The sequence below is a fragment of the Xenopus laevis genome, chromosome 6L, assembly GCF_017654675.1.
Source record: "Xenopus laevis strain J_2021 chromosome 6L, Xenopus_laevis_v10.1, whole genome shotgun sequence".
Taxonomy (NCBI): domain Eukaryota; kingdom Metazoa; phylum Chordata; class Amphibia; order Anura; family Pipidae; genus Xenopus; species Xenopus laevis.
In genome coordinates, this window is record NC_054381.1 from 97,047,751 (window position 1) to 97,062,583 (window position 14,833).

The window sequence follows — 14,833 nt, forward strand, 5'->3', positions numbered from 1 at the left end:
TAATCATGAACAACTTTCAGGGCACTGTTACATAGGCATTCCTAACTGCACCAGATGCTGTTTCCATCTAATGTACATATGCCTGGTAGATGACTGTCACAGGAGTACCTTTTGGCATAGTCCTAGCACAGGCTGAATATGGTATATCTGTCTCTAGGACGCAGAGAACAACATTACTACATAGTCAAATCCAGTTTATTGTCATCTCTACTGCATAGTGCATATTGCTCTTGTTTGGCCTCTGTTACATGTCCATAGATATTCACCGCGTATGTGAAATATAGACCACACCCAGCTAACACAGTAATAATGGGTACAATGGCTAGTGCACAGATAGGTTAACCATGTTTAGGCCTAGTCAAAGGCACTAAACTTGACCTAAAAGGTTATGTTAGTAATTGTAACATACCTGTTCTAACACAGAACAAAGTCTGAAAGGGGTATATACTGTTTATCAGCAGCCCTTCTGGATATCATGTAGGCCAGGGTATTATGCTGTCATGCTGCTGAGCACATTACATCACTAGAATTTTATTTGGAAAATATGAATGTACGGCCCTATAATCCTTCAGAATTGTCTTGGCAAATACATTATTTAAAGGGATTGTTCATCTTCCAGCACCTTTATAAATACATTATTTAAAGGGATTGTTCATCTTCCAGCACCTTTATCAGTTCAGTTGGTTTCAGAAACAATTAGTGAAGTGTAGTTTAATTTTCTACATTCTAAATCAGCTCTGGGAGGGGCAGGGGCAGTCAGTGGACTGTAAACTGTTTAAAATGTGATGCATTTTTTTGATACATTTCTTATCGTTGGCCCTGCTGAACAGAATCCCTGAGTTTCATTAAAGGCAGCTGTTAGAAATGCTACAATAGTTGCTAATAATGAACAGCTGCTGCTGAGAAATGTATCCACTGATGTAGCAAATTGTAACAGTTCAGAATCTACACCTGGATTACTGAGCTGCCAGACAAACACCAGAGACACAAATATTAAAGGGGAACTCCACAAAAACATAACTTGAGCTTTTTGAAAAGTAAATATAATTTCAAGCAACTTCGCAATATACATCAATTAAAAAATATGCAGTTTTTTCATGATTATAAATGGTTTGGAACAGTTCTCTAAGCCTAGCCCCCTGCTCTCCTGCTGATCTGACTGACTACTGTTACTTTGTATCAACAGCCATCTGTCCTCAGCCTGCATCCTCCAAACCCCACAATTCCCTGCACATGTGATCTCAATAAGGAATGGAACATCACAGTGCAATGCATTGTGGGTTATGTAGTTCCTGCATGCTGTCTGTAAACTGTGGAGAAGTTGTTACAATTTGTAACATCAGTGTTTTAATCCCTCCTTCCCTGCCAGGATTTCAAATGATGCAGAAAGAGAGGAACTGTTAAACAGCTGGATTTCAGCATAGAAAATGGCATTTATTCATACTTTTTGGAGAAATAGATAACTCTGATGGGTATATTAGGGGTTTCTGTGGGCCTATTTATCAAATTTTGGTTTGAAAGCCAGAGTTCCCCTTTAAAAATGAAGTGTTTATCTGAAAACAACTGAACTGAAAAAAGTGTTTGGAAGGTGAACAACCTTTATAATAACCTTTACTGCATTATATATAATGCAGTAAAGTAGTACTGTTGTTTTTGTATCAATGATTTATTAAGTTTCACTGCTGAACTGATGCTTCTATCCGCCAATAAATATATGCTAGCCACTTGTCCTGGATGCAACATTAATATTTCTTGTTGCCACTGTTTAAAGGAGAACTAAAGCTTAACTAAAGAAGTAGGGTAGAAATGTTGTACATTGTTTTGTGCTTCTGCACCAGCCCAAGGCAACCATAGCCCTTTAGCGGTAAAGATCTATGTCTCCAAAGATGCCCCAGTAGCTCCCCATCTACTTTTATGCTGATTCGCTGAACATGTTCTTTGCTGCTGTCAGTTACTGAGCTTAGTGACCCACTCACAATATACAGCACACAAAGAATAGAAATATCACAATATGAGGCTGATTAGTAATTAATACAGATAATTACTACATGGCAGCACAGAAACCAGTGCAACTAGCATCAGAATTTAATAATCAGTCTTGTAGCATCAGCTTATAATACAGACAAACCTCTTTTTCTGCTTGATAATTAGCAACGACCCCTAAGCTTAGCTTCTCAACAGCTGCTCAGAGTCACAGACACTTACCAAGATGGTGACCCCCTGTGACAAGTTTGAAGTCCCGGATCATTGATGTTTTATGAGAAGATGAAACTTTAGGCTGATGCAATAAGAACAGTATATAAAATATGCTATTTTTGCCCTATATTAATTTTTAGCGTTTAGTTCTCCTTTAAAGTGGAACCTTCATGCTATAAGCTAACATTTATTTTCCTGTTGCAAATAATTCGGCAATGCTGTTGTGAGTGTGAGCTTCATGGCACAAGGGAGTTGTTCATAATCATAACAATACACTTGTTAAAAAGTGAAACAGATTAAATAGATTTATTAAACATCCATTAGTGTTTAATGGAGTTTTTATTGTAATCACAGTTCCCCTTTATTTGTAGTGAGTATATTGCTTTGCAGCCTCAGCTACTAAATTGCTTAGCAATTTAGTATTTAGTAGATATGCTGGTATTGCAGGATCTCTCCCAAAGGAATTACTATTCAGTACATCTTATTATTTACAGATTCATGCAAAACACTAAAATATATATATTTGAAAACCCATGGCAACTTCTCAGAAATTGACATGTAGTTATTAGAATTTTCCCTTATGAAGCAGGTTATATAAAAACAGGAAACAGTGTAGACGAGCAAGGTAGGTAGGAAAATTTAGAGGCTCTGATCAAAACCATTGTTTTGTGCAGGCAAGGTTGAATTTAAAAATGGTGTGCTTCTAGGCAACTCTCCCTCCTGTCTGTTCCTGACCTGCTTGCCCCCCCCCCACCTGTTCCCGATCTGCTCACACACACCACTGTCCCCTATCTGTTTGTGCACCTCCCTGTGCTGATTCTTGACCTGTGTTTTTCATGAGGTTGAGTTTCAGCCCCGTGTGGCATAAAGCTGGCCATAGACGCAACGATCCGATCGTGGATTCATACGATTTTCGGACCGTGTGTGGAGAGTCCCGACATTTTTCGCAGGGATCGGTCGTTTGGTCGATCGGACAGGTTAGAAAATTACTGTCGCCTGCCAATAATATCTCTGCGTGTATTGCTGATCGTATGATTTTCAGTGGGAGACTAGCTACTAGTTTGGTCGGACATAACTATCGTACGATTGCTGTCAGAGGTAGTACATTGGCTGATCTGTTCTTTTACTACTTTATTTGATCGGAGTGGTAAGACTTTGATCTTTATGGTTAGTGGCGGGTCGGGAGATGGGAAAGTCCGATCGTACGTTGATTCATACGATCGGATCTTTGCGTCTATGGCCAGCTTAAGACTAATGCCACACAGGCGTTGATCTCCGCCGGTGGAAAAGCACAGGAAAATTTGTCTGCACCTGGAACCATTGCATCAGGCGTGGTGCAGGCACAAGCGGTGGATTTCTGTGTCAGAATGCAAACTCTAGCGTTTCTGTGCCGAAATCCACCGACTCAATGGTTCTAGGTGAAGTCAATGAAGAAAGCTAATGTCAGCGTTGGGGTCTGCGTTTTTCCACAGCCCGAGTTTAGCTCTGTGTAGCATTGGGCTAATAGTTGACTATTATTAACAACAAGTTATGTTTATGTGTTTGTTTATTTTATATATATTAATTCAAAAATTCCGGCTTCTCATTTCTTATCTGAAGGGTAAAGGGATAGGATGGATGGGAAGGAATTTTCATAGGGGAAAGCATTAGGATGGTAAAAGGATAGGAGTGCTACATACTGCCAGTGTTCCATGAGAGAGCTAAGCTATATAACTGTGTTCCCACACTGCACCAAACGGTGGAGGAAGGGCTGCGAGAGATTTATTGTCTGTCCACTTTTCATTTCACCGTTAACATCTCCTCTCCACTTGTGTGACTCAATGCTTCCCCCGTGCCTATAAAATAGGCTAATCATTAAAGCGTGCTCTGTAAGCAAACATTTTGCTAGAAGCATTGCATTGTGAAAATAAAAATAGCAACTTTATGGATTGATTGGTTTTGCTAAGATTGCTGGAGCCGCAGTGAGCAAGTTGTTGCAATGATAGAAAAGAGCTGCATTGAACATAGTAAAGGAATGGATTGGCCCGAAACGTCAATATTTCATTCCATGGTAGGTCTCCATTATTTATAAGCTTAATTAATGTATTATTGAAATAAGGGGGCATGTTTTGAGAAGTGAGAAATCACGTCTTACCAACAGATTTTCCACTTTAATTACGAACCCTATATATTAATAGCCACCCACTGGGTTAGTAAGCATAACTAGAGATACAGGTCTGATACCTGCTGCGTGATTGGCGAGTCAAAAAGCCGATTATAATAGGCCCATCAAGTGAGGGCCACATCAGTACTCTGATTCTGCCCCTGCCTGTCAGGATTTTCAAACCTGTCCAATATCTGGCTTAGTTTAGGTGTCTCCATTACAAGATGCTGGACATTAACAGATATCAGATGAGGTTTTCTGGATTAAGGATCTTTCCGTAATTTGGATCTCCACACATTTAGTCTACTTAAAATTAATGGAAACATTAAATAAAACCAATAGGATTGTTTTTCCTCCAATAAGGATGGTTTATATCTTAGTTGGGATGAAGGTACTGTTTTATTATTACTGAGAAACAGAATCTATGTGAGACAGCTGTCCCGTAATTCGGAGCTTTCTGGATTATGGATTTCCAGATAAGGGATCCCAGACCTGTACTACATATTGTCTTCTAGGTCCTTCCAATGATGGAGGCCCCTATTTTTGTAACATATGTACCTCTGATAGCTGCACAGTGGGATAATGTAAAGAAAGTAATGACAGCATTATAAACCAAGGTGGTGTTAATTCTAAGTCTCCCAAGTACTGACCCCTGACTATAATAAATTTATAAAATGATGGGGTTGTTTTTCTTTTGTTTGTTTTTTTTTTGCAGTTGAAGAGACAATTCCCCTTTGAAGTCCTCACTCATTTCATATTCATATCATTTATAATTTAAAGTCACTTATTAAATAGACATGAAGGACAAGATTTTCTTGTTGTCACGTGGTGGCTGGGCTATGAGCTTACCCTGCCTGTTGTTGAAACATAATTTTGAAACCCCTTTAATTAATAAACATCCGTCAAACAAGACGATGTTGTAAACCGTGAACTTTCACAGTGCTGTTGAAGACAGAAGGAACATGAATGACATAACTGTACCTTGCACAGCATTATCTGTATTTACTGGCAGTTTTGTTACCTTTGGCAGTGTCTGTTATGCATGGATGATTCATTGTTTCTTTCTGCAGGCAGTAGGCACCTGTTATCTGTGCTCTGTGCCAGTGATTGCTTCTTCTACTCACATCATGTGTTTCAAGCAAAGTACTGCCTTTTATGTACATTTCCTGTGTTGCAATGTTTGTTGTGTTTCCCGTCTAAGAAGAGTAGCATTGCTGTTGTTCTGCGCCCTGCCAATATTGATGTCTAAGGGAATTCGCCTACAGATGGATTTTTGGGCTATGACTCAGAAGAATCGTAGCCATGTTAGTGTAGTTTATAGAAAAATCAACTGGCTATCCTTATTTATTTAAGAGTGTGTGTGTGTGTGGGGGGGGGGGGTTTGGATGAAACATAGGGAAGTTATTCAAAATATGCTAGTGGTCCCTCTCTATCTTAGGGCAGTGATACTTATTGAACTTCCTAGGGGGTCTTCATTGTGACACATTTCATATACATTTCATATACACCCATGCACAATTGTTGCCCACACAGTAAGGGGCCCATTCACTTAGCTCGAGTGAAGGAATAGAGGAAAAATATTTCGAAGTGTTTTTTGGCTACTTCGACCATCGAATGGGCTACTTCGACCTTAAACTTCGACCTTCAACTTCGAATTGAACGATTCAAACTAAAAATCGTTCGACTATTCGACCATTCGATAGTCGAAGTACTGTCTCTTTAAAAAAACCTTCGACCCCCTAGTTCGCCACCTAAAACCTACCGAGGCCTATGTTAGCCTATGGGGAAGGTCCCCATAGGCTTCCTATCAATTTTCTGACGATTATTCCTTCAATCGTTCGAACGAACGAATTTCGCTAAATCCTTCGACTTCGATGTTTGAAGACGAGGGATTTTAATTCGGCAGTCGACCCTAGGTAGATTTGTCCCTAAATATCAGGCAGTAGGGGATCTAGTGACAATTTGAAGTGCTGTCTAATTTTTCATCCGTTACCATGGCTTTTGCTAGAACAACAACTCGCCCTCAGCTCAATGGTTTATATCTGGTGCACATACATATAAAGTAGCAAGGCTGCAAAATAGGCAAGGGTGCAGGAGCCATCTCTGATGTTGCAGTTGGCTTTACAGGAGACTTATAGGATAAGTTAAAAAAAAAATCTTGTAGCCAATAATGAATAATATATGGACTCGTTTTGCTTTGGGCTAAAAATGTATATTTTCTTTAAAAATGACCACGTTATTGGAGCACCCTAAAGACCTGCTACTGTCCCTGTCTGTGTTTCAAATAAGGGTTGGGCGTGTCCTAACGATCCCTGCCAAATGCACAGTATGTGAGGGATACCCAATCACAGCCCTGCAGTCACACTAGCACAGACCAGCTTCAGTTCCCTATCAGGTCAACCTAGCTTCTGATTGGTTCTTATCATACAGTGCATGATAACAGGTCCCGTACCTGTATATGATTTACTGTTAGGAGCCCTTTCAGGTACCACTGTTATAAATTTACATTATATTGGTAAGGGACCCATTATCCAGAATGCTCAGAACCTCGGGTTTTCCAGATAATGGATATTTTCGAAACTTTGATCTTCATACCTTAAGTCTACTAGAAAATCATGTAAACATTAAATACACCCAATAGGCTGGTTTTTCTTCCAATAAGGATTAATTATGTCTTTGTTTGGATCAAGTACAATGTGCTGTTTTATTTTTACAGAGAAAAATGAAATTGTTTCTAAAAGTTTGGATTATTTGAATAAAATAGTCTGAGAGACAGCCTTTCTGTAATTCAGGGCTTTCTGGATAACTGGTTTTCCAGATAACGGATTCCATACATGTACTGTGGTTTAGTAATAGGTGTAAATAGCAGCGTGTTGCTGAAATGCTTCTAAGTCTAACATCACTTGTTTTGCTTTTGCAAGAGAAAAGCTTAATGACAGATTATTTTTAGGACATTTTTAAATAAATAGAAAGCTTGTGAAAACATAGGAAAATATAATTGTATTGCGTTATGCATTGGTAAACAACTTCATTAAGGGCTCGGTCTTCAGAGCAAGAACTGCAGCTACTTGCCGACTGAGTGCTTCGTAGCACAGGCTGTTCTGTTCAGTGAGTATCTCCATGTTCCAAACAACTCTCTGTTGATGGAGCCCAATAGTATTATTGTGCCTTAGGATCAAGTAATCAAGGTACTGTTTCATCATTACAGAGAAAAAGGAAATCTTTTTTTTAAATATATGACTTGATTCAATAAAATGGAGTCTATGAGAGATGGCCTTACCTGAATTCAGAGCTTTTTGGATAACAGGTTTCGGGATCCCATACCTGTTTATAATTTACATATACATTAAAAAACCCAAATACGCTTGTTTTACCTCCAGTTTGGATATGTGCAAGGTACTTTTATATTACTACAGAGAAAAAGGAAATCATTTAAAAATTAAGGGGGTATTTACTAAAACTCAACTTTATCTCACCCTAATAAAAAAAAAATCAGCCAAACTCCCAGACCCGGATACTCTTAATTAGTGATGCACCGAATCCAGGATTCGGCCTTATCAGCAGAATTCGGATTTGGCTGAATCCTTCTTCCTGGCAATCCGAATCCTAATTTGCCTATGCAAATTAGGGACGGGGAGGGAAATTGCGTTACTTTTTGTCACAAAACAAGGCAGTAAAAAATATTTTCCCCTTTCCATCGCCATCGGTTCGGTATTCGGCCTAATTTTTCGGAAAGGATTTGGGGGTTCGGCCGATTCCAAAATAGTGGATTCGGTGCACCCCTACCCTTAATATACCGATAATAGTTTGCGAGCAAATTTTGTGACACTCCGAAAACTTGACTTTATCAAATTATGACTTATGACTTGATTATCGTACAAAAACCAGCGCAGATCACAATGTCAAGAAACATCTTCAGGGACATCTGCCATTGACTTCTACATGACCTCGACAGGTTTTAGCTGGAATTTTTTTCGGATTTTTAGCAGCTTTGGGGTTTAATAAATCTAAAAATTTTAAGGTTTTTTTCCTCTAAAAATGTGAGTTTTTCCTTTTAAAAACTGGGCTAGAAAAAGTTGAGGTTTAATAAATAGGCCCCTAAAATTGGGTACATTAAATGGACTGTATAGGAAATGGCATTATCCGTAATTAATAACAAAAAAGTGCAGGGTAGATCTGACTTACAACTGAATCGTTATAATGCCTTCAAGATGCATGGAGCCGTTCTTGTATAGTCTCCAAACACAGCTGCCAACCACATTACCAACTTTATAAACCCTTGTCAAACACATACTGAGCGGATTAACAAATGGATACTTTGTCTCTTGTGGGTTCCCTTTGATGCATATCATCTTTCAAACAAGAAACTGAAAAAGAATTGTGTCCCACATGGACTGGCCCAGCTATTAAAGATGATATTTGAAGCCAAAGTTATTAATAGCATAGAAATATCCAGAAACATTGGCTACCTTGTACAATAACTTAATACAGGTATGGGACCTGTTATCCAGAATGCTCAGGACCTGGGGTTTTCCATATAACCGATCTTTCTGTAGTTTGGATCTTCATACTTTAAGTCTACCAAAAATCATGTGAACATTAAGTAAACCCAATAGGTTGGTTCTACTTCCAATAAGGATTATTTATATCTTAGTTTGGATCAAGTTTAAGGTGCTGTTTTATTATTAGGAAGGGAAATCATTTTAAAAAATTTGGATTATTTGATTATAATGGAGTCTATGGGAGGCAGCTTTTCCGGATAACTGATTCCATACCTGTACTGAAAATACACGTAAAAGCACTTGCATCTGTACAATGGGTACATACCCCAGCCCAGTAGTAGTGATGTTATTCTAGTGGATTTCCTTTACTGTGTTTGGTTTGGAACAAGGACCCACTCAAGTTTTATTGAAGCCAGAGTAATGTGCAAAAAGTGCAAACAAAAAATGACAACACTGTGCCTCAAAAAAGACCACCTGGACAAAAGACGCAAAAATGATCCAGGATTTCTTTGGGCTTTGCCGAAGCTAGTGACCTCTGGCGGAAAAGCCTGCAGGAGGCAAAGGTCTTCAGCCCCCCTTCACTATAAGGCTAGAATAGTCCCTCCCCCTCCACTTGGAAGGCTTTAAAGGGGTCAGCATAAACCAGTGGACCTCCAAAGCGGTACCAAACATAATGTGCTCACAGCGGGGCCAGGGTTCAAGGGGGAGGAGCTTAAAGGTCACACATACCTACCCCCACGGATATTGTACCAGAGCCAAAAAAGTACATAAGTATTAAGGTGACTCGAAATGGAGCTAAAAGAATAAATAAGGATCTATGCGAGTGTCATTGCAACCATCAGTCCTGAAAACTAAGCTGGTCAGCAGCAAGCATTATGCAAGTTTTTGTGGGTCTGGCAGGTCAGTTGCAAGCATGTTGTGACCTAAGGCTAATGGCTTTTTATCAGAGAAAAAAATTGGCACTTTTTAATGTAATTGGAACGATGGGATATACCCTTTGACAATATAACTTGCTGCTTGATGATTCAGTGCTACATGGCAACATAGCTTGAAGTAAATTATGGATCAGGGAGATAAATTGCCAGGGTTGCTAAATGTCTGTCCTAATGATGACTCCAGAATAGCTTTAGCAGCAATGTATGGAATGTGGAGCCATCTGCGAAGAAAAACAAACTGAAATCCAAATTATACACTGCTATGTCCCAGTGGTCCTGCGTTCTGTTAATTAGCGATCTCTTTTGTTTGCAGTATTGTATGGCACAAACTGGTCACATAACCAGTTATAATTAGTTTATCATGTGTGCTCACCCATGCTTGCATAATGAATTAGACATAATGATTCTGTACCTACTAAATGAGGTTAGAGATGCAGTGCAAGCAATATGTGCAAGTGTATGGAGTGAAGAAATTGCAATTAGCCTCATGTGACCTACCAGAAACGCCTCTCATTGCTGCACATTTGTTTGCCTAATTTTCTGCATCAGTTGTTCATTTGTAATAAAACCTTTGCACCTGAAATGTGTTTATTACATAGCAGGGATGCCCAACCTGCTGCACCCCACCAGTTCTTGATCCACATCTCCCAGCATCCCCAGACAGGCAAAGGGATTTTTGGAGATGATAGAATCCGAGAAGCTACTACTAAACCTATCTTTTTAGTTGTCCAAACTAGCCATGTTATTGGTAAATAAAAGTACTTAAAGGGCAGACACATTGCTTGACAGACATATTTCTGGAAACCATGCCACCCCCTGTTAGTAGTATGGGGCCTGATAATAAGCCAGCAATGGGAACACCTGGGTATGGGCTCTGCTACATGTAGAAAAGGAAATGAATGAAAAAAAAATGTCCTGCACACACATGCCCTTGATTTGCCCCATAAATACACAAATCCATCCATGATCTGCCAAAAATCATAGAATGCTATATTTTGTTCCGCACTTCTGCATGATTGTTATTCAGTTTAGCCCACAAATGCAGGATGTTGATACCAGTACATAATGGTACAGTGACTACAGATTAAGAGATTACAAATTAAAAATAAAATATGACCTGCCATATACTGCACAACGACACACAAAATATATTGGTACAGTGACAAAGGTACAAAATGACCCAGTGGTCCCCAATTCTGTATTTACGGCATAGTGGCCAAAGTATATTGAGCATATTGTGTCCCCCACCCTAGTGTGTGTGTGTGTGTGGGTGTGTTTTGGACATCTCTGTCTTTTAAAAAACCCCATATTTCTTATCTAATAAAGTGTGTTTCTAATGTACCCAGGCCAAAAATTACTGGGTTTGATGGAGTAGGGTGCCTAATAATGAATGTTACACTCTTTTTTTTGTTCTAAAATATGAGAATATTTAACAATTCCCATGTATATCACTGTCATTATATGGGATACATTCCCTGAGAGCGGTACATATTATTTGGTGTCCTCACTAGCTTGGGGCAGTGCCATATATTTTGATTTAACCTTTGTTTTTGTTGGAAATCAGATCTGGCAGCTTTACTGACATTGATTTGAATTCCAGATGTTGCTCTGTTTAAATGAGGACAGATGCCATTCCTAAGCCTTCCTTTGCAATGACATTATCTATGTCTTGGCCAAGATACAATAATTATACTTTCATGCATTTCTTTATCAGATGGTGACTTACATAATGAAGATGGATTAATGGAGAATGGCCAAGGTGTTGGCAGCGGTTCCTTGTCGCTTCCCATCATAACAGAGCTAGAATCGACTTCTATGGCAGGAGATACTTGTGCATATGAAGTGCTTCCAACCTCTGAACTCATGGATGGGACAGGTAGGCTTTCTCCTAATAGCGCAAGCAACTCATTTCATTTGTTAAGATAAGTTTGTTTAAGATAAGTTGTTAGTGGAGTACCGCAGGGCTCTGTACTAGGTCCCTTGCTTTTCAACTTGTTTATTAATGACCTGGAGGTGGGCATTGAAAGTACTGTTTCTATTTTTGCAGATGATACTAAATTGTGCAGAACTATAGGTTCCATGCAGGATGCTGCCACTTTGCAAAGTGATCTGTCTAAACTGGAAAACTGGGCAGCAAACTGGAAAATGAGGTTCAACGTTGATAAATGCAAGGTTATGCACTTTGGCAAAAATAATATAAATGCAAGTTATACACTAAATGGCAGTGTGTTGGGAGTTTCCTTAAATGAAAAGGATCTAGGGGTCTTTGTAGATAACACGTTGTCTAATTCTGGGCAGTGTCATTCTGTGACTACTAAAGCAAATAAAGTTCTGTCTTGCATAAAAAAGGGCATTAACTCAAGGGATGAAAACATAATTATGCCTCTTTATAGGTCCTTGGTGAGGCCTCATCTGGAGTATGCAGTTCAGTTTTGGACTCCAGTCCTTAAGAGGGATATAAATGAGCTGGAGAGAGTGCAGAGACGTGCAACTAAATTGGTTAGAGGGACGGAAGACTTAAATTATGAGGGTAGACTGTCAAGGTTGGGGTTGTTTTCTCTGGAAAAAAGGCGCTTGCGAGGGGACATGATTACACTTTACAAGTACATTAGAGGACATTATAGACAAATAGCAGGGGACCTTTTTACCCATAAAGAGGATCACCGTACCAGAGGCCACCCCTTTAGACTAGAAGAAAAGAACTTTCATTTGAAGCAACGTAGAGGGTTCTTCACAGTCAGGACAGTGAGGTTGTGGAATGCACTGCCGGGTGATGTTGTGATGGCTGATTCAGTTAATGCCTTTAAGAATGGCTTGGATGATTTTTTGGACAGACATAATATCCAAGGCTATTGTGATACTAAACTCTATAGTTAGTATAGGTATGGGTATATAGAATTTTAATTAAAAGTAGGGAGGGGTGTGTGTATGGATGATGGGTTTTCATTTGGAGGGGTTGAACTTGATGGACTTTGTCTTTTTTCAACCCAATTTAACTATGTAACTATGTAACTATGTAAGTTTGAGGCACTAACCTTCTACTAGAATCCTTCCTTTGCTAGGGTGCAGTGTTCTGTGGCGGGTGAGTTACATCATTTAACAATTGTACCAGTTCTGTGCCTATTTTGTTTCATATGACGAACAGGTTCCTAATACACCACGAACATACAAATATGAGGAACATTTGTGTTTGTGTAATGAGCTACAAAATATCGCCACCACTATGTATAATAAAAAACACTGGATTTAATGTGTAATTAATGTGTATTGAGCTGAAGTGTGTCAGTGCTGTACAGAAGGGTGATAAAGCTATGAGTGATTTATTATGGGACTATGTAGTATAAGACATTACAATTGCTCAGGTGCAATAACCCAAGCAACCAATGAGAAGATAGCATTTGCTTGTCCCCGTTTCAAAGCAATCATCATATTGGTTACCATGGGTTATTGCACCTCGGCAAATGTAGTGCTTTTTATTGCATATGGAGATTACAATTTGTGGCATGAAGAGGGTCAAGACAAAATAGCTGTATTTTTATTGTATTTTGATCATATCTACACCAGAGCATTATCAGTGTTTTATAGTTGGACCCGGTGACGCATTTAGTTAAAGAATTCTTTCACTTTCGGGGGGGGATTATAACCTCTTCTACAGCTGCACAGGCTTTCCAAGGACTCAAATCAGCCACTCAAATAATGGCTGTTTGTCTTTGAATCAGTGGGGACACCTGGTGGAAGATTTAGTAAAGACACGCCAATCCCATCTTAGAGTTATTTGTGCTCTATATAAAAGTAACTCGAATGCCATTTTTATCACTTGTATTCCTGTCGAAAAAAAAATATTGATTAAGAAGCTAGGGTAATCTGTGTTCCTGTTTAGCTCAAGAAATAACAAATACATAGTTGTTTTTTGTGATTAAAACAATAGTAAAATGTATGTTCAACACAAGCCCTATTCATTGTACTTATGTTGGGGGGTATACTATCCCTTATAACCAATATCTATTTCAAATGACAGAAAACAGCTTATGGCTTCTTTTAGGGCTAAACTGCATGGGCTATTTTGATCACATTTTGAAATCTTGCCATGCAACAGCTCAAGATTTTGTAGGGCTCTACAAAATCTGATCCCCCAGAGCTGTAATGTAATGTAATGGTGTGCTTTGTGTATGCATCAACATCTGACATTCAGTGTATTTCAGTGAGAAGAAAAGTCTTTCAGACACCATAAGATTTTCTTTCGATACCCTGGCCAGGGCCAGATTAAAAGATAGTGCTCCCCTAGGCTGCTCGCACCACCCCACGCACAATATCACCCCACCCCAGCACACTAGACCCGCTTGCACCCCCCCACCTGCAATTGCCGGCTGCTGCCGCCTAGGCCTGGGCCTTTGTGGTCTGCCCAGCCATTTCACTTTACTGTGCATGCATCGGCCCCGACATAGCGTAGAAAGATAAGTAAAAAGCAGAACAAGATGGCTCCATGGTGTGCCATGTCATTTTCATGCTTTCTTCCAGGTATCCCTTGAAAAAAAGTATGCGCAACAATTTTACCCATTTTATTTGACTGACATTTATTGTCCTTTCTACTTTTCGTTATTTTAATAAACCAGTAGACCCATACAAGATACAACAAATACCAAACATCCCCCCCAATTGCTTTTGCTTGGTTACAGCAATTCATTAATCCTATAAGTCCTGACAATGGCAAACAGAACTCATGCAATACAAATCCTAACAAATGCAGAAGGTTAAAAGAAGGCATTTTCTCTTGACAAATGGTCATATCCTGGAACCTTTTATCCACTTTCAACTTTCACAGCGATCTACTGCTGTTGGGCTTCAAGAACGAACACCATACCTCCAAATTGTCTTTATTCTTTGTTCTTCATGCCAGCCATCACTATTGAAAGTCTCAAAACACCCAGTTGTCATGACTCCAGATTATTAGGCAGTCTGGATTGTACTGTGACATGTAGCATTTCTACCTTCTTTTATTTCACTATTTTGTACTATGAAATGTTGCATTTCTTCCTTCTTTTGTTTCACTATTTTAT

General features: G+C 39.2%; 1 protein-coding gene across 8 annotated transcripts in view; it reads left to right on the plus strand.

Annotated features, from left to right (window-relative positions):
- phactr1.L (phosphatase and actin regulator 1 L homeolog) overlaps positions 1-14,833 on the plus strand; it is a 205,089-nt gene that overhangs the window by 170,942 nt on the left and 19,314 nt on the right. For all 8 annotated transcript variants that reach the window (XM_041566299.1, XM_041566297.1, XM_018267800.2 and 5 more), the window contains one exon: positions 11,491-11,652. In XM_041566299.1, the coding sequence (XP_041422233.1) occupies positions 11,491-11,652 (162 nt within the window). The remainder of the gene's footprint in view (positions 1-11,490; positions 11,653-14,833) is intronic.